The sequence below is a fragment of the Rhinatrema bivittatum genome, chromosome 1, assembly GCF_901001135.1.
Source record: "Rhinatrema bivittatum chromosome 1, aRhiBiv1.1, whole genome shotgun sequence".
NCBI classification, from domain to species: Eukaryota; Metazoa; Chordata; class Amphibia; order Gymnophiona; family Rhinatrematidae; genus Rhinatrema; species Rhinatrema bivittatum.
The window spans coordinates 527,738,446-527,758,827 of record NC_042615.1 but is presented as its reverse complement, the minus strand read 5'-3'; the positions used below and the strand labels follow the sequence as shown (position 1 = coordinate 527,758,827).

Genomic DNA, 20,382 nt, shown 5'->3' with positions numbered 1-20,382 from the left:
CTGCTCCAGGAAATTGGATAAAGTGTAAATGCCTTTCTATTTCCACTTAAACCCCCCCCCCCCCCCCCCCCTTGGACTGTGTACCTGGTAAAAAAAAATCTAGGTTGCCATGTAATGGCAAATAAAAGGAACAGTGACTGGGAAGCTGTAGAAATGACATTAAGCGTCTCCAGGCCCATTGAAATGGACTAAGCATGGGGTTCTGCGCCAAACCTTTGGGCAGCGATTTACCTACTGCATGCAGGAAAAAACGTGGATCCAATGGGGACACTAAGAGATGTTCCGCCTCTGGGTCCATGTATATTGTTTCCCCAAGAAGCCAATCCCGCACTAACCTTAAAAGCTATATAATTCTGATGTCGGGAACCCAAGTCCTCCCCTCTCCCTTTGTGCCTGCAATATATGTAGTGCAATTCTTGGCTTTTTCCTCGCCCACAAAAACTAGTCAGATATTGATTTAAACATGTAATATCTTTGCCTGTAAGTCGAAGGAGCAATAATTGGAACAAATATAGCCATCTCGGGAAGAGTGTCATCTTAAATAAATTTACCTTGCCTGCTAAAAAAAAAGGGGCAAATTCCTCCATGTCTCAAGTTTCATTTTAGTAAAATTTAGTAAGGGGGGATATTCATTGAGTATAGGTGAGATAAATCTACTCCAAATCGTGCACGCAAATATTTGAATGAACCCTGTGCCCATTTCAGGGGAAAGTGACCTGACCAGGCTCTCTGCACAGAATCTGGGTATGCCAACACTTTAGATTTATCCTTATTCAGTTTAAGTCCAGAGATGGTACCAAAGTCCCCAAGCAGGTGAAGCAAAAGTGTTAAGGAGTCTACTGGGTTTGTCAAGAAAACCAGTAAATCATCTGCAAAGGCTGAGTATTTAAAAGTAGATCTATTCAACAGGAATCCCTTTTTCTCCGGCGCCTGTTGAATAACTTTAAGTAGAGGTTCCAGAGAAAGTATAAACAATAGAGGAGAGAGTGGACACCCCTGATGTGTTCCCCTATGAATGGGAAATGGGGAGGAAATGTTACCATTAGCTGTTATGTCTGCTATTCGGTTAGAATAAAGCAATTGTATGCCTCTCAGAAAGGGGCCCTGTAGCTGCATGCCTTGTAAAAGGTTAAATAAGTATTGCCATTCCACCCTATCAAAAGCTTTTTCGGCGTCAAAGCTTACTACCATGAAAGAGACATTGTGCCTGATGTTAGAGTCAGTAGCTGCACATTTACCACAGTGTGTCTCCCCTTCATGAACCCAATTTGGCCAGGAGCTATATATTCTCCTTCACAAACCCAACTTGACCAGGGGCTATATACTCTGGAAGAATTAATGCTAGATGGTCCGCCAGGATCTTGGCAAATAGTTTCTGATCAAAATTAATCAACGAAATTGGAGGGTAAGAGGAGATCATAGTTGGGTCCCTTCCAGGCTTGGAGATAACAGTAATTACCGCTTTATTCATATAAGGGGGATAGGAACCCTGAGCTATAAGGGTTTCATATGTTCTACAGAGAGCATTTGAGATCTTTTCCCCTAAAATTTTATAAAATTCACTGGAAAAACCATCCAGACCAGGCGCTTTTAGCGGCTATTTCCTCAGCTGAAAATGGGCAGTTTAATTTTTGCAAGTGTTCCTCTTTAAAATGACCCAATGGGGTTGTATTTAAAAATTCTTGCCATAATACCTGGTTACTGCCCTCAGATGACTAAAGGGTGGTATAAAATTGTTTGAAAGCAGCCAGAATAGATTTATTGCTGGTGAGTAGTTTCCCATCCGGGTTTTTAATGTGAGAAATAAACCTAGTCCCGCTGGAGGACTTGATCAAGGAGGACATAAGCTTCCCTGCTTTATCATTATGCCTATACAGTTGGAATTTATAGTACATAATGCTCTTCTTTGCCCTGTGATATAACAAGTTGTTCAATGCCCCTTGTGTAGCACTGCATGCTTCTTTGATTTGTGTGGTGTTGGTAGAAGCTAAGAGACCTTAAGTTTCCTTAACCTAGATTCAAGAGTGATGATGCGTCTGTTCAGATCTCTCCGTTGTTGAGATAAATAAGCTATAATATCCCCTCTAAGTACCACTTTTGCGGTATAGCAAAATAAAACTGGTTCCATTTCTCGATCAGAGGCGTTATTAAGCAAGTACTCCTCCCACTTAGATTGCAAGTATGCTTGAAAAGATGCATCACCCGCTAAGTAGTAAGGGAACCTCCAGCACCTAGTGTATTCTCCCTGATCTACATTATGTAGAGAAATCTATATAGGAGCATGATCTGAAATTTTTATCTCACCGATACCCATCTCTTCAATCTTAGAAAACTTGTGAGAGGAAGTTAAAAAATAATCTATCCTTGAGAACGTACCATGGGCCCGGGATAAGTAGGTGTAGTCCCTCTCAAGTGGATGCAGTACTCTCCACACATCCATAAGCTGCAGTTCAGAAATCAACAAGGAAATCCCCTTATTTGCTCCTAGGGGAGTCCCTCTAGGCGTTTGGGACATGTCTAGAGTCTGGTTCGTCACCATATTAAAGTCCCCTCCCCCATAATAATGAACGCTTCAATATTGGGCATTAATTGCTTAATTAAGGTGGAGACAAAAAGGTGAACATAATTATCGGGCCCATATATTTGCACAAAACTACAGGATCCCTATTGAGTTAAGAATATAAGAAATTGCCATGCTGGGTCAGACTAAGGATCCATCAAGCCCAGCATCCTGTTTCCAACAGATGCCAAACCAGGCCACAAGAACCTGGCAATTACCCAAACACTAACAAGATCCCATGCTACTGATGCAATTAATAGCACTGGCTATTCCCTAAGTAAACTTGATTAATAGCCGTTAATGGACTTCTCCTCCAAGAACTTATCGAAACCTTTTTTGAACCCAGCTACACTAACTGCACTAACCACATCCTCTAGCAACAAATTCCAGAGCTTTATTGTGTTTTGAGTGAAAAAGAATTTTCTCCGATTAGTCTTAAATGTGCTACTTGCTAACTTCATGGAATGCTCCCTAGTCCTTCTATTATTTGAAAATTGTGTTTTATAAAATTCATTCTATTTATTTATAGACTTATAATTTCATTCTATTTATTTATAGACTTATAAATTCAGTGAGATAACAATTTGCTGTTACGCCTGGGCTGAGTTCAGGGGTAGTGAACACCACCCAAAGGGGTGGCTCCAGGTGGAAAGAGACAGGGATGGCTGGAAACCGTGGCTGGGTCAGGGCAGACAGCAAGAAGCAGTGTCTGGGTCTAGGCTGGGTCAGGGCAGGCGGCAGAGCAAGGCAGGTCAGAAGGCCCATAGGCCACACACCGTAAGCGGGGCAAGGCAGGCCAGAAGGCCCGTAGGCCACACACACACAGAAGGCCCGTAGGCCACACACCTGTAAGCGGGGCAAAGCAGGTCAGAAGGCCCGTAGGCCACACACACACACACAGAAGGCCCGTAGGCCACACACCGTAAGCGGGGCAAGGCAGGTCAGTAGGCCCGTAGGCCACACACACACAGAAGGCCACACACACACAGAAGGCCCGTAGGCCACACACCGTAAGCGGGGCAAGGCAGGTCAGTAGGCCCGTAGGCCACACACACACAGAAGGCCACACACACACAGACAATAGAGCAGAGGGCCCGTAGGACCGCATGCACAGTAAGCAAGGCAGGGTAGGGCAGAAGGTCCGAAGACCATACACAGCACAAGGTAGAAGGCCCGAAGGCCGCGCAGGGCAAGGCAAGACAAGACAAGGTAAAAGGCCCGAAGGCCGCGCAAGGCAAGGCAAGACAGAAGGCCCAAAGGCCACGCAAGGCAAGGCAAGACAGAAGGCCCAAAGGCCGCGCAAGGCAAGGCAAGACAGAAGGCCCGGAGGCCGCGCAAGGCAAGGCAAGACAGAAGGCCCAGAGGCCGCGCAAGGCAAGGCAAGGCAAGGCAAGACAGAAGGCCCAAAGGCCGCGCAAGGCAAGGCAAGACAGAAGGCCCAAAGGCCACACAAGGCAAGGCAAGACAGAAGGCCCGGAGGCCGCGCAAGGCAAGGCAAGGAAAGGCCCGAAGGCCACGCAAGGCAAGGAAAGGCCCGAAGGCAGGGCAAGACAAGGTAGAAGGCCCGAAGGCCACGCAAGGCAGGCTAGAGCAGGGAGCCCAGGTGAGCTCGATGCCGAAGCACCGAGGCAACTGTCAGGCAGGGTTATAAGGGCACACCCAGAGCATAGAGTGGACAGAGGAGATGGACTGGGCCTGTCAGGAAAGCCAGCTCTAGAGGGACCCCTGGTGGTGAGGCGGTTGCACAGCAGCCACAGCCGTAACATTTGCTTTGTACCACTATTTTATTTTTCTCTTTCATTGTTCCACTGTTCTCTCCCCTTCCCCCCCCCCCCCGCTTAACAAGTTTATTGTAAAGTTTATTGTTTATTGTAAATATTGTTTATTGTAAAGCACTGTTGCACATGTTCTTTCTAGTTGGCACAGCTGCAATGTTTCTGTTAATTGTGAACTGATGTGAGGTTACTAAACAAATGTCGGTATATAAAAACTGCAAATAAATAAAAATAAATAAATAACCAATTCACATCTACTCGTTCAAGATCTCTCATGATCTTAAAGACCTCTATCATATCCCCCCTCAGCCGTCTTTTCTCCAAGCTGAACAGCCCTAACCTCTTCAGCCTTTCCTCCTAGGGGAGCTGTTCCATCCCCTTTATCATTTTGGTTGCCCTTCTCTGTACCTTCTCCATTGCAACTATATCTTTTTTGAGATGCGGGAACCAGAATTGTACACAGTATTCAAGGTACAGTCTCACCATGGAGCGATATAGAGGCATTATGACATTTTCCGTTTTATTAACCATTCCCTTTGTAATAATTGCTAACATTCTGTTTGCTTTTTTGACTGCTGCAGCACACTGAGCCGACGATTTTAAAGTATTATCCACTAAGATGCCTAGATCTTTTTCCTGGGTGGTAGTTCCTAATATGGAACCTAACATCGTGTAACTACGACAAGGGTTAATTTTCCCTGTATGCAACACCTTGCACTTGTCCACATTAAATTTCATCTGCCATTTGGATGCCCAATCTTCCAGTCTTGCAAGGTCCTCCTGTAATGTATCACAATCCGCTTGTGATTTAACTACTCTGAATAATTTTGTATCATCCGCAAATTTGATAATCTCACTAGTCGCATTCCTTTCCAGATCATTTAAATATATATTGAAAAGCACCGGTCCAAGTACAGATCCCTGAGGCACTCCACTGTTTACCCTTTTCCACTGAGAAAATTGACCATTTAATCCTACTCTCTGTTTTCTGTCTTTTAACCAGTTTGTAATCCATGAAAGGACATTGCCTCCTATCCCATGACTTTTTAGTTTTCTTAGAAGCCTCTCATGAGGGACTTTGTCAAATGTCTTCTGAAAATCTAAATACACTACATCTACTGGTTCACCTTTATCCACATGTTTATTAACCCCTTCAAAAAATTGAAGTAGATTTGTTAGGCAAGACTTCCCTTGGGTAAATCCATGTTGACTGTGTTCTGATAACAATTACATATCTACCATTGGGGTCTTTGATTTCATTCATAATCTTAAGAGAAGAGTTCTTATGAATCAATGTGACCACTCCGGCAGTTTTAGTGGAAGCAGAAGCATAGCTGACTTGCCCAACCCACCATCGTTGTAGCTTCTGGTGTTCACGGTCATTTAGATGTGTTTCTTGTAGAAACACTACATCTGCGGACATACATTTTAAGGCTGTAAGTATTTGAGTGTGCTTAACGGGTGTATTAATACCACATACGTTCCATGAAATTAATTTCAAATTGTTAGCCAACATAATGAAAAAGAGTAAGAGCTTCTGTACACAAACCCTTAATGATACATAATTGTATGCAAGGAGCCTCCCAGCTGAGGTCCCCACATGGTTTGTTAAGCACAAAAATATGAAAGAAAGCTAACCCTCTATAATAATCTAAGAACCTAGTGTTAATAGTTGCTCCTCCCCGACGCCTTCCCCATTACTCCTTCTCCCATACCACCACCCTTACTACCCCATCCAATTGGAAACATAAGATCACACTCAACTCCCACTCTCCATTCATACCATCCCTACACACACTCTCACATACATCCCACCAATGTCCCTTGGAATCACAAAATTATACTCTCTGAAACTTGGTAATTAAGTTGGGACCAGTAAGAGTTGAATTGTAGGAGGTATGTCCCGAGGAGTAACTGCACATCCCACATTCCAACAGGAAGGTCAATCTCAAATACCAGTGTAGTGCCATGATGCTGAGATTTTTGCAAAAAACTGAAAGACACTCTCCATGTCTGTAATTTGGGTAGTGATGGCACATTTGCTGTTAATAGGTGTGTTTGTAACGTATTTTCAGTGGGTGTCACAAATGGTGTTGCTAAAGAAGTCGACCATAAGCCATGTAAATTTCTGGAATTGCAACAACCCCTTAGAGTCCTTCTCTTCTCGCCAGCATATACTCTAGCAATGAGTAGGCCCCAACCATCTGGCCTTCAAACTGTGATTGTAGTTTGATCCAGCCTCGATGTAGAAGTACCTTCATTTCACGGCATCCCAGGGGTGGGCCGCTGCGAGCCGGACAGAGTTAGATTGCTCAAATCACAAACAAAGAGCAAAAATAAAGTCACTGCTCCTCCAAACCCTGAGCCACTTCCATGCTATTCGCAAATTGTATCACCTCCGCTGCTAAAGAGAACCATTTATCACCATCCGAATTTACCACTTGTAATTTAGCAGGGTAAAGTAGAGCAAATCTCAGTCCCAATGAGTTGAACCTTTTGCAAGCCGGCATGAATTATTTCCTTAAGGCAGACAGCTTTTGCGAGTAGTCTTGAAAGACCAGTACTTTTGTGTTGTTATGGTGAAAGATTTTACCTGCATGCAGGCTTTGTAGCATCTCTGTCTTATGGACAAAATCCAGGAGTTTAGCTATGATAACTCTTGGCTTCCCCATATCATTGTGTTTGGCACCTAGCTGGTGGGCCCTCTCGATCTTTATCGGGCCATATGTGGAAGAAAGGCCCAGCTTGCTTGCCAGCCAGTGCTCTAAGAAGGGAAGCAATTCTCTGTCAGAGACTGATTTGGATATACCCACAAAATGTAGGTTGTTGCACTTGGAGCAATTTTTGAGCTCCTCAAGCCATTCTTCTTGTTGTTGTAATTGTTTTTAGCAGCATTCAGCTCGTCACGCACTGCTTTAATTTCATCTTGATTATCTGAGGTTTGTTGCTCCAATTCTTGGCAACGATTTTCGTACACTGCCATGCGGGAGGTGAAGTCTTAAATTTATCTACTATTTTCTGAAATTCAGGTGATAAGGCTTCCACCAATGCTGTTTTAAATTCCAAAGAGTATTCTCTTGCCGTGCTGCATGGTCCAGCAACTGAGTGCCGTCCACCATTTTGTTTGGGTCGGCCTTGGTTTTCTCTTTCTCTTTTTCTTTGTCTTTCTTGCTAAAATGGGTCGACGTACCCCAAAATCAAGTTTGCAGCTCTCACTGCACGTATAGATGCTGCAGCAACCACTCAAAAACAGCGGTGTATCGTTGATAAAGGTGGATGTTTAGGGATCGCGAGCAGAGCTAGGTAGATCATATCCTACCAGCTCAAGGTGTCACATGATCTGCAAATGCCCATTTTTAAAAAAGGTTTCCATTGGTTATACTGGAAACTACAGACTGGAGAACTTGAAAAGGTGAATTTTAAGACCTGCGCATGGGAGCACATGTAGACACGTTTGCCAGCTCAAGCACATGGATGCTGCAATTTTATAACATAAGTGCATATATGCACGCATGGTATAAAATCAGCTCTGCACGCAGCTGTGTGTAAATGCTGCCTCGATCTCCTAAGCGGGGGGGATTTTAGTAGATACACATCCCAACGCAATTACCTGTTTCCTCAGTTTGTTCCCAGTTTGCCCCAGTAAAAGAGAGGACTCCCTAAACCCCCTAGCTAAATTGCCTCCCTTTTACCCCATTAGCCCCAACCTTTAAAACTCTGCTGACTAGTCTAGGTTTTTTTCTTTTTTTGTTTCAAGACTTATATGCCGTCCATAGCAGAAGTAAAGTTCCGCGGATAAGGACCCTGGCATGCACAGGTGTGCATAAATATGTGCTGGTTTCATTCATATTTCCTGGAATGCCCGTGTCCTGCCCAGGCCACGCTCATGACCCACCCCTTCTATGAAAAAAAAAAATGTACTCAAGTACCAGGAGATATGCACATACCCAAGTGCCGCTTAAAATCCATGTGGCACACACTGGGCCGATATACGCGTACATCTCCCGGCTTTTCCGCGCAGAGAGCTTTTAAAATTCACCCAGAAGTCGGCACCAGGTGAAATGGTAGAACAAAATTACTGACCATCTGGATAGACATAGATTAATGGGGCAGAGCTGACATGGATTTAGCAAAAGGAAGTGAGTGGAAGAATAGCCTAGGGGTTAGAGCAGTGGGCTGTGAACCAGGGTTCATAGCCCACTGCCGTCCCTTGTGACCTTAGGCAAGTTACTTTACTCTGTTGCCTCCTGTATAAAATTAGATTGTAAGCCTTGTAGGGATAGGGAAATACCTACAGTACTTGAATGTAATCCGCTTTGAAGTGCCAAAAAGCAGAATATAAATAAATAAGTCTTGGCTTACAAATCTGTCAGATTTTTTTTGAAGGGGTTAATAAACATGTGGGCAAGTGTGAGTCTGTTGATATAGTGTATTTGGATTTTCAAAAGGTGTTTGAAAAAGTCCCTCATGAGAGACTCATCAGGAAATGAAAGACCCAAGGGATAGGATAGGAGGCAATGTCCTATTGTAGATTGGTACTGTAACTGGCTAAAAGATAGGATACAGAGAGTAAGACTGAATGTCCATTTCTCTAAATGGAGAAAGGAGAATAGTGGCATGCCCCAGGAAACTACACTGGGATCAGTGCTTTTTAATATATTTATGAATGTTCTGGAAAAGAGAGTGATGAATGAGGTTATCAGATTTGCAGATGACACACAATTATTCAAAGTTGTTAAATCACAAACCAATTGTGAAGAATTGCAAGAGGACTTTGTGAATCTGAGTGTCTAAATGGCAGATGAAATTTAATGTGAACAAGTGCAAAGTGAATCATGTAGGGAAAATAATACAAACCATAGTTGTTACACAATTCTGGGGTCTGTATTAGGCGTCACCACCCCGGAAAAGAATCTTGGAATCACTATGGATAATACTTGGAAATCCTCGGCTCAGTGTGCAACAGTGGTCAGAAAAGCAACTAGAGAGCCCGATGTAATAAGGTACTCTGGGTAGAGCACAGAGTTTAACCTGAAGTTGTTTGCACAAACCTTACTCCCAATGCAGCAAGAAGTTTTGGTATAAAACTGTGTATACTGCTTAGCACCCTCACATGGAAATCCCATGCTAATGAGCCATTAGGTATTAAACTCCAAATACTGAGAGGTGCACTGGAAATGAAACTTCTAATCAGAGATGGGTTAGAATTTCCAAGCCAGTGAATTTATAATAAGGAAATCATCTTGCGTGCACATAAAAGACTGTTTTATGTACACAAAACTCTTTTATGCGCACACAACATATCACCACTGCTCTGTGCTCAGGAAAAGCTGCTGCTTCTCTCACAGTTTCTCCCATCTGCTTTCCATCAGTGACAGCTGCGAGAGGTTTACTTTGGGCTGCTGCTGCTTCTCTCAGCCTGAGATCTGTGCTGCCAGGGACCCTCTCTGGGGGAGGGGGGTAGCCAGCACGTGCAAGGAAGAGCAGCACAGTGGGAAAATAAGGGAAGCAGCCTGCCGCTGCTGATGAAAGTGTCCCAGGCACTTTTTTTTTTTTCTAGTTTGCAAGAGACTTCTCCCCACCCCTATTTCATTAGTTGAAATATGCATTCAACTAAATAAAATGGCTGAACACACATTTTAACTGGACTTTGTGTGTAATTAAATTCCCAATACGTTAGCATACAATTTGCTTATTTATTTATTTATAGACATTTGATATTCCGCTCTTTTCCACGAGTGGTCTCAAGGCAGATTACAAGTTTGAGCAGTTACAGAACATTGATCGAAAGTCATTTACAATCACAGTTGAATCAAATTTACAGTGAATAACAGTGAGAGGTCAGGGTGTGTAAATTATAATCCATACTTACCAATTCAGGTACGGAGATGAGACAGAGTGAGTGTCTCTGTCGAGGAAACTACATCAGGAGTTATTTTTTTTAGTTCATGCATTAAGAAACGGTGAGCTGAATTTCTGCACACAATGTTAATGCGTGGCTTCATACTTCAGCCTCAGAATGTTAAGTGTTTTAAGGAAAGCAATGGAAAATATCATGCCTCTGTATCAATCCATGATGCGACCACATCTTGACTATTGTGTGCAGTTCTGGTTTCCCCATCTTAAAAAAGATATAGTGGAACTTGAAAGGTGCAGACAAGTGCAACCAATGTGATAAAATGTACGGCTCCTCTATAAGGAGAGGTTAAACAGATTATGGCTTTTCAGGCTGGAAAAGAGACTGAAAGGAGATTATGATAGAGGTCTATAAAATCATGAGTAGAGTGGAACAGGTAAATAAGGAATGTTTACTTACCCTTTCCAGTAGTACTAGGACTAGGGGACACTACTTGTAGCTAATAGGTAGTCCCTTTAAACCAAATTGGAGAAGGTATTTTTTCACTCAGTGCACAATTAAACTGTGGAATTTGTTGCTAGAGGATTTGGTAAAACCAATTAGCAAAGCTAAGTTTAAACAAGTTACTGTAGGAAAAATCCATAAGAACATAAGACTTGCCATACTGGGTCAGACCAAAGGTCCATCAAGCCCAGTATCCTGTTTCCAACAGTGGCCAGGTCACAAGTACCTGGCAGGATCCCAAGGGGTAGATAGATTCCATGCTGCTTATCCCAGAGAATATAGGGCCGGATTTTTAAACATACGCGCGCGGCCTACCTAGCACGCACAAATGTACGCCTGATTTTATAACATGCGTGCGCAGCCGCAAGCATGTTATAAAATCCAGGGTCGGCACATGCAAGGGGGTGCACACTAGTGCACCTTGCGCGCGCCGAGCCCTAGGGGAGCCCTGATGGCTTTCCCTTCCCTCCGAGGCCGCTCCGAAATCGGAGCGGCCTCGGAGGGAACTTTCCTTCGGCCACCCCCCAGCCCTACATAAATCCCCCCTACCTTTATTTTGTAAGTTACGCCTGCCACACATTTTACTCTCAGAAATTAACGACTGCCCGTTCTAAGTGACCCTGAAAAGTGTACAGAAAAACTGAAAATATTGCTTTTCTGTTCACCCTCCAACTTAATATACTAGCAATATTAAGACGAAGGCACCAAAAATAATTAAAAAAAAATAAAAATACAAAAAAAAAATCTGTCTGCCGGTCAGTGGGTTAGAAAAACAGATGCTCAATTTTGCTGGCATCTATTTTTCTAACACGTTGCTGTCAGCGGATTCGAAAACCAACGCTGGTAAAATTAAGCGTCAGTTGTCGGACCCGCTGACAGCCGCCTCTTCCGCTAATAAGGAGGTGCTAGAGACATGCTATTGTCCCTAGCGCCTCCTTATTAGCATCCGGCCTCATTTAAATAGAGAATCGTGTGCCCAGGAGAGGTGCCTGGGTGTGCGTCGGGAGAGTGGGCACTCAACTTGGAGTGCTGGCTCTCCCGCACCTTTTATTGAATCGGTCTGAAAGATAGAATTTTGGCTTGATAGACATTTGATCTGACCTAGTATGGCATTTCTTATGTTATGTAAGATACCAAAGATTTCGAAACAGCACCAAAATGTTCTGGGGAATTGGTCATATGATAATCAAAATATATAAATGAGTAACACCCCAGTGAATAGGGGTGTTACTCATTTATATATTTTGATTTCTTATGTTATGTCATCAACATGTCACCACCTTGATACCTGTTAACTAAATTGCAGAAATTAATTCAGACTTCTCTTATCTCTTTAGTTTCTGGGTGGGGGATCTGGAGCAAATTAGGGGAAAGGTGTGGGTGAAAGTCTGCATCATCTGGCGCTTGGATGCTTGCAAACAGTTGTTTTCATAACCAATATATGTGCACACATCAGCTAACTTCATAAAACATCTACCTCCATGCATGTTACAATTATTTAATCTGTAAAATATATGTGCACACTTTTATAAAATAAGTGTAGAAACTATGCAGATGTCCGCATTAAAAAATGTGTGTGCTGAAACATACACGAGTACTTTTGGGGCATGAGTATGTAGTATTTCATAAATTGCATGGCTCCTGCTGCACAGTGCCTAGGTGTGTATGTACAGAATTATGCCCACTATTGAAAATGATTCTCTCTATGTAAATGGTTGTTCTAAAATTGATTGGGACTGAATGCATATAAAATACGCACTTAACCTGATTATAAACATACTTTACATAAACTGCAGAGAGGCATGTCAATAAACTGGAACTTATTCACATAATTTTGTATTTTTAAAAATGTGGTAATTTTCAAAGGAATATACATGGAAAAAAACTGGGTTTTGAAAATTGCTATTTATATGTTCTTAACTCCTTTGAAATTTCAATGAATTTTTAAAAGTTTTTACATGTGTAAATTTACTTTATGTGCATAAATAGGCTTTGGAGAATTGTTAGAATACATACTACTTTTATGTGCTTAAATTGTTTTGAAAATGTCCTCCTAAGCACATAAGTTAACTGTATAAGTTACTACTACTACTATTCATCCCCTCTGAAGAAATGGTGTAACTTTATGTGCAAACTCCACACCAACCTGGGCCTACAACACTTTGTATACGCCGATGACATCCAGATCCTCCTCCCCACGAAAGAAGACTTACAGAACACCCTCCTACAATGGAACTCCATCCTGGCTCAAATAAAAAAACTCTTATCACAAATATCACTAACCCTTAACCACACTAAAACTGAAATCCTACACATCTCTAACAATCCCCCTACATGGAATATCCAAGACCATTCTTCCACTCAAAGCAAAAACCAAATTGTCGCAACTGTAAGAGACCTAGGCATCACATTAGACTCCGAGCTCAATCTGAAAACCTTCATAAATACAATAATAAAAGAGAGCTATTTCAAACTACAAGTCCTCAAAAAAATCAAACCCCTACTATTCACTCAAGACTACCGATCAATACTCCAGGCCCTCATCCTATCTAAACTCGACTATTGTAACTCCATTCTCCTCGGACTCCCAGCCTCCACCCTCAAGCCACTCCAGCTACTGCAAAATGCGACAGCTAGATCCCTCACAAACAGCAAGCGCTCCACACACATTCACCTCCATACTGAAAGACCTCCACTGGCTCCCCATAATCCACAGAATTCAATATAAAGCCCTTACCCTCATGCACAAATCCCTCAACAATGAAAAGACTGACTGGCTAAAGGACACCCTTCATCCATACACCTCTCAAAGAAACCTGCGTTGTAAAAACACTGGACTACTTACTGTCCCCTCCATCAAACAGGCACACCTCACCTCAATGCGAGAAAGCACAATTTCAATAGCTGACCCCGCACTGTGGAACAAACTACCAGCAAAACTCCGACCACAATTAACCCACACCACTGGGATCCAACCCCAAACAACCAGCTCTCTAACCCCACACATAACCCACTAAGAGAACTCATAACATCTCAACAAAGATCCATACAATCTCAATAACGTTAGCTATTATAATGATAATGTTAAGAAACTAAGTGGCGTTTGTTATTCAATGTTATAATGTTATAATTGTTAAAGCAGTACATAAATGTAGTTTTCACAATGTTACAATGTAAAGATAATATAACTGCCGTCACATTATCACACAAGTTATCATGTAAACCGATGTGATATCCATGTTTGAATGTCGGTATATAAAAGCAAATAAATAAAAATAAATAAAGTTAATCTGTGTATGTACTAAGCTGTGCATTTTCAAAAAAATGTATGCATATGTTTGCTTTGTAAATTCAGGATAACCTCTATTACATACAGATTTTATCTGAACATGCCCAGTTAGAAAATTATCTTCCCTATATATATATATATATATATATATATATATATATATAGGGAAGATGATTTCATTTATTTATAAATTGTGACAAATTTTGCTGATACTCAATGCAGCTTCATTATGCCTAAACTTATAAACTCGGAAAGAAGAGAAAATTCCCAAGAAAATATTAAAAGAATAGTTACCCTGTGTTGTAATTCAAGACAAAAGTGACATAGTACAATAAAGGTTTACTTATTGTAGGTTAAATATGTTATGCTAATGGTAAATTTTGTATTGTTTTTCTATATGTAAAATATTTAATGTTTTTAAATAAAAATTATTTTTGTACATATTTATTGAGATAAATAACTTTGCAAATGTAAACACAATTGCCCCAGAATCCTCTGCAAGAAACCAGAGGCTTCACTTATATCCTTATTTTGAGCCCAGGGAAGTAATAAGGTCAATTTAAAAAAAATAAAACAAAAAACTGCAAGACCAATTTTCAAAGGGTTTAGGCTCCTAACTTTTTGAGTTAGGCTCCTAAATTGGGTCTTTTAAAAATTTACTAGGACTGAGTTCCTAAACTTATGATTTTAGTTTCTGTAGGCTTCTAAATTTAGGATTTTAAAAAGTGGGTGGCTACATGGGCAGAATTTGGATGGGGAAACAAAGATAAGGAGCTTAGCACTGGTCTTGTGAACTAGACACCTAATTTAGGCTCCTAAATCGAAAGGGGTGAACTTTCAAAGCATTTCCGCATAAAAAATGAGTATATACATGCATATGCAGCTTGTGCTCCCATACGCGCACGCGTTGGTACTTGAGCAGAGATTTGCTGCAATTTTGCTGCTGGCGCATGCTTCACCTTGGCAGCGCCCAATGGTGCTGTCCTGGCCAGCCCACACCCTGCCCCGCCCCACCCTTTTTTAACGCCAGCTCTTCTGCACATACCAGGAGATACGCGTGTGGCCGCAGCCCTTTCAAAATGCCTGTGGCACACGTGGTCTGCCTACGCTCGTATTTCCCGTTTTTTATGTGCACCGGTTTTTTAAAATTTACCTACATGTGACACTGCTCCCGGCCAATATACATTTCTGCTATGTAGTTTATCTGTAGCATAAACTGGTTTTATTTTTACAGGAGACATTTTCTGTTGTTTTTGGTTTTAAAAATATTCCGAAAAAGGGAGAACTTTTTAAAATTTATAGTAACCTTAAAGAAGAGGATTTTTAAATTATTGCAGTAATTTGCTGAACATATAATGAAAGAGAGATAGTAGAGACTCAATTAAAAATATCTACTCTGAAGTATTGTAAATATTTAAAATAGGGCTTCTGTTTTTAGGTGGTTATGCATTGTAAACGACAGTATTTATTTTCCTGCTAATTATCAGTTCTTTGAGGATAAAAAAATGTGATGTTTATTGGTGTTTGTGCAGCACGGGTACTATGGCTGTGTACCGTTTCTGGTTAAATATATACAAATCCTAGAACAAAATGATATTTACAGTCCACCCCACCCCCACCCCATTAATTAGCATCAGCACTTTTCCCCTACAACCCCAGCCTCACCATTAGCTTGTCCTCCACTTTCTCCCGTGCCTGTCCCGACAGCTCTCAAACTCCCCACTCTTGTTCCTGTTGTCCTCTTACCACCAGCTCTGAGGCGCTGTGTTTGGAAAAGAGCTGGGGGAGGAGAAAGAGAATGGAGACCCCTCAGCTTTGTGCCTTTCCCACACTGAAAAGCTGTCAGTGTGGGAAAGGCACAAAAACAGTGGAGGATCCAAGGCGGGCAAGGAGAAGGGTGAGGCAGTACTAGGAGCAGTGCTAGTTCTCTGGTGTTCTGCCAATGAATACTTATTTAATTTCTTTTGCACTGGAGGTGTTTTATCACTGATCGTTGGTTAAAACCTAAAACCAGAAGCTTTATTTCTAATATGCACAAAGGTGCCAAGTGTATCGAGAAATATTGAGCGCTCGTTCGGTAAACATTTGTCCCATTGGTTCTTTTAATTCTATTCCTTGTGTAGGGTTACCGATTTAAGATGCCTTCCTATCATTAAGACCTCATGTGTACACAAAATTTTTATTTTGATTTATATATGTATCACAAACCCATTTCACATATTCCATACCTAAAGATTGAAAATAGCTTTATTTTACCATATTTTGCTACTAGCAAAGTTATCTGTAGAAAACCAGTTTTAAAGTCACTACAAACTGCTCTTTTATTTGATGCGGTTAAGGCAAGCCATGATCAGCAATGAATGCAAATGAAATGTTTATCATGTGATGATTGCATATTGCAATGATATCGCGCAATATTTTGACCTAAACTCCCCTTATTTAAATTAGCCGCTTTGCAGAATTTACTAATACATGCAAAGCAACTAATGCAGAGATAATCCTATGCAAATAAAATAATACAGCTTTAATCAGCCACATTTTTTCCCAGAAAGATAACTACAACTCAGGAGTTGCAGCTAACTTTCTGTGAAAGCATACGGATGTTAATGTATGTCCCGCTATTCCTATCCTGCTTCTAAAAGGGCCACATGGGCCAAAAATCCACCCCCCCCCCCCCCATGTACAAATTTTCCCCAGGGTCTGAGTAAACCCTGCCCACCCCTACCCCCACTGCCTAAAGTAAAAATAAAATAAAAACACATTTTTGAATTGCACGGCAATTTCCTAACACCCTTCCCAAGCCCCTTCCTTTTGTTAAAATTGGCCCATTGAATCCAAATACCCCTACACTCCAGTATCAACATAAAATATAATCCCTGGTATTTTTGTGGCCCCTGGACTCTGCCCTTACTTTAAAAATATACCCTGGTGGTCCAGTTTATGTCCCTATCATAAGATAGGGGCAAAGGCCAGCCGGTACCATTTTGGAAAATAGTATTGACTGGCCCAAGCCTAGGGGGTTGCTACAGGCCACCACTGTACCACTAGTGACTGCTTTAAGTGGGTCTGGGAGGCAGAAGAGGGGGGTCCCTAGACCGTAATGGATTGCTTATCTGTGAAAGGGGGGGGGTGAGAGTGGGGCTACTAGAATACCAGCTATTATGTTTGTTGGGAGGTCCAGGAGCTTGGGCTGATACTGGGGAGGTGAGAGGAGTTTAATAGGGGGTATTTTAGTTAGGGAGGCCAATTTTAAATTAAGGGGAGAAGTTAATGAAGAGAGTCATTTTCAAAAGAATTTACACGCTTCAAACTGGGTTTTACAGGTGTCAATGTACTTTATATGTGTAATTGGGCTTTTGAAAATTGCTACGATATATGCCATTGAATTGTCAATAGGGTTTATATGTGAAAGTACATTTTAAGGGGTCATTTCCAAAAGGATTTACACGTGTAAATGTAATTATTATTTAGCAATTTTCAAAAGTCATTTACCCATGTAAAGTGCACTTATGAGGATAAATCCTATGAACAATTCAATGTCATATATCGTAACAATTTTCAAAAGCCCTTTTACATGAGTAAAATGCATTTATATCTGTAAAACTCCTTTTAAGCGTGTAAATGCTTTTGAAAATCAAGTCTGTAGTACGTAAATGGGCTTTTGAAAATTATTACAATATGTTACATTTATACACAGAACTCCTTTGAAAAATACCTCTTAAGTGAGGAGATCATGTATTTTGAACATTGAGAAAAGTGCTTTATCTTATTTCTCCCCTTTTTTTCCCCTCATGCTAGGTGCCTTGACCCAAGCCATTCGCAATTTTGCAAAAAGCCTTGAAGGTTGGCTTACTAATGCCATGAACAATATTCCACAGAGAATGATACAGACCAAGGTAAAGTTAAGTTTTCTTGGTTTCCCATTCATTTATATTCAGAACTGCAGAAGCAATGTGTGATGTCAAATTGGCATGTTTGTAATGTTGATAGTCGGAAAATGGATTAGCTTAGTGGTGCTGATGGTTTCTTTGTAAGTTCTGATATAAAACATGGCAGCAGAGATGTGTGTGTTAGTGGCAAAGGAAGTAGGGATATGTCATCCTGTTTTTCTGTACTGCAGTCATGAAGGAGTGCTGGTAGAGAGTTAGATTCTAAATAGAACATGGTATTTGTACCATGCATTTAGTAATATGCTAGAATACATGAAACATTGTTGGAAACTGCTAGAACCCATGCATATAAGTTAGAACATATTACATAAGGTCTGGTCATACATCTTAGGCAGTTAAATAATTTGCCCAGTACTTCTGCACGTATTGGGAGTTACGCGCATGCCCATGGTCAGGTAGCGAATAGCAATGTGAAGCCCATGTGACTGGGGCAAGTTGTGAGTGATTAAATATAATGGGAGACAATTTTAATTTACCCACACAGTTGCAAAGTCCACAGAAACCTGTGCATATTTTTACTTTGAAAATTACCCAAGGAAAAAGTGCACAAAGAGATTTGCACATGCATTTTCTGCAAATGATTTTTCCAACCAAAATTATAAGGTAGATTTTAAGAGCTGCGTGCGGTTGGCCGGAGTACGCACATGGACACGCTGATTTTATAACATGCGCGCATCTATGCACGCATGTTATAAATTTCGCTACCTGCGTGCTTTTGCGCACAAATGCCGTCTCCAGCGCTTAAGTGGGGGGAATTTTAGTAGGTACTCATGGAGACGCAACAGGCCTATTTCCCAGTTCCTTCCCAGTTTGCCCCAGTAGAGGAACGGACTCTCTAAACCCCCTACCTAACTTTTACCCTACTACCCCCAACCCCTAAAATCTACTTACACCCTGTCCATAGCAGAAGCAAGTTACACGGTTGTGGGATCCCGGCGCGTGCTAGTGCGAGTAACTGACTTCATGGGTGCAGTACCAGCATACCCAGACCCCTCCCCTTTTTTCGCCAAACCTTTTTTATCCGCGTACCGGGAGATATGCGCGTGGCTGTGGGCCTCTTAAAATCTGCGCAGCCCAGTCACGTGCATATCTCCCGGATTTGCCGCATGTAGGGCTTTTAAAATTCGCCCTTTAGTGCATAGTTTTGAAAATTCATGCATGTAGTTTGTTTCCCCTGACCTAGCCCCACCCTGGGAATGTCTCCACTACAGTGTGGATAGAAGTACATGTGTTGTGGAGCAATACATTTACTTTTACCTCCATACATGGTGGGAAAGTTTCAAAGATCCACTGTTTTTCTTGTGGAAATGGCTTTGTAAATTGCCCTTATAGTGTTTAGTCTGTCTCACTTATTCTTCCTGTCTTAAAAATCACTGTGGGTTTGGGATAGGTCCTGGTTTGATCCATTGAAGAATAAGCTGTGGAAAAGTTCTCTGATAGAAAAATTTAAAGTAAAAAAAAAAAGTGGTCATCCATTTTCATCAATAGATGGCTAATGGCTATTAGCTTTTAGAGGAATTTTTGCCACTGAAAAGTTAATCTCAATGGATAACACCATTTATTTATTTAGTTGTTTATACAGTCGCTTTTATACTGCAAAGTCACAAGGTATCATTGCGGTTATCTTTGCTTTGGAATTTACCTTATTCCCACCTATTAGTAAGATAGTACGTTAGAAAAATTAAAGATCTGGATATAGCCAAGCTAGCGAATAACAAGTAGATTTTAAAAGGCCCATGTGCGTAAAATCAGGGAGATACATGCGTGGCTAGGCCTTGCGCAAGCCGAGCGCATTTTAAAAAAGGCACGGCCACACGCGTATCTCCCGATATGTGTAGAAGTACCGGGTCTGAAGAAAGGGGTGGGGTAGAGGCTGGCCGGCACGTGAAACTTACTCCTGCTTGGAGGTGCGGGTAAGTTCTTCAACGGAAAAAAAATAAAATTCTGGTTAGGGTAGGTTTAGGGGTCAGAGAGGAAGGATGGGGTTAGGGTTAGGGAGGTTCCCTCCCAGTCCGCTCCAATAAAAGGACTGGGAGGGAACTAGACAAAGGCCCAATTGCGTCGCCGCATGGTTCTTTAAAAATCTTTCCCCCTGCGCGCAGAGGAGGCCACCTGCCCGTCCATGCGCGGCGGACATTAACATCCGGCGCACATATGCGCATAGGAATCACATTTTATAACATGTGCACACCGACGCATGCATGTTATAAAATAGCCATGTCCATGTGTGCGCGCCAGGAACCCCGTGCACATGGATGTACACGCGGGCCTTTTAAAATCTAGCTTCAAGTATGTCCAGAAACATTTTCAGATCTTGAACTGAAGGACCAAATTGTTCCTTAGAATTCCATTTTAAAGACTGCTTTTGATCAGGTTGCCCCACCTCATCTCGAGTTATGTGGACCCGGGATGGTTTTTCTTGGTTTCACTTTGCTTCTTAAAATAAC

General features: G+C 41.7%; 1 protein-coding gene across 3 annotated transcripts in view; it reads left to right on the top strand.

Moving 5' to 3' along the window:
* The window catches only part of RFX3 (regulatory factor X3), a 703,712-nt gene that overhangs the window by 613,532 nt on the left and 69,798 nt on the right, over positions 1-20,382 (top strand). For all 3 annotated transcript variants that reach the window (XM_029613424.1, XM_029613416.1, XM_029613406.1), the window contains one exon: positions 17,784-17,881. In XM_029613424.1, the coding sequence (XP_029469284.1) occupies positions 17,784-17,881 (98 nt within the window). The remainder of the gene's footprint in view (positions 1-17,783; positions 17,882-20,382) is intronic.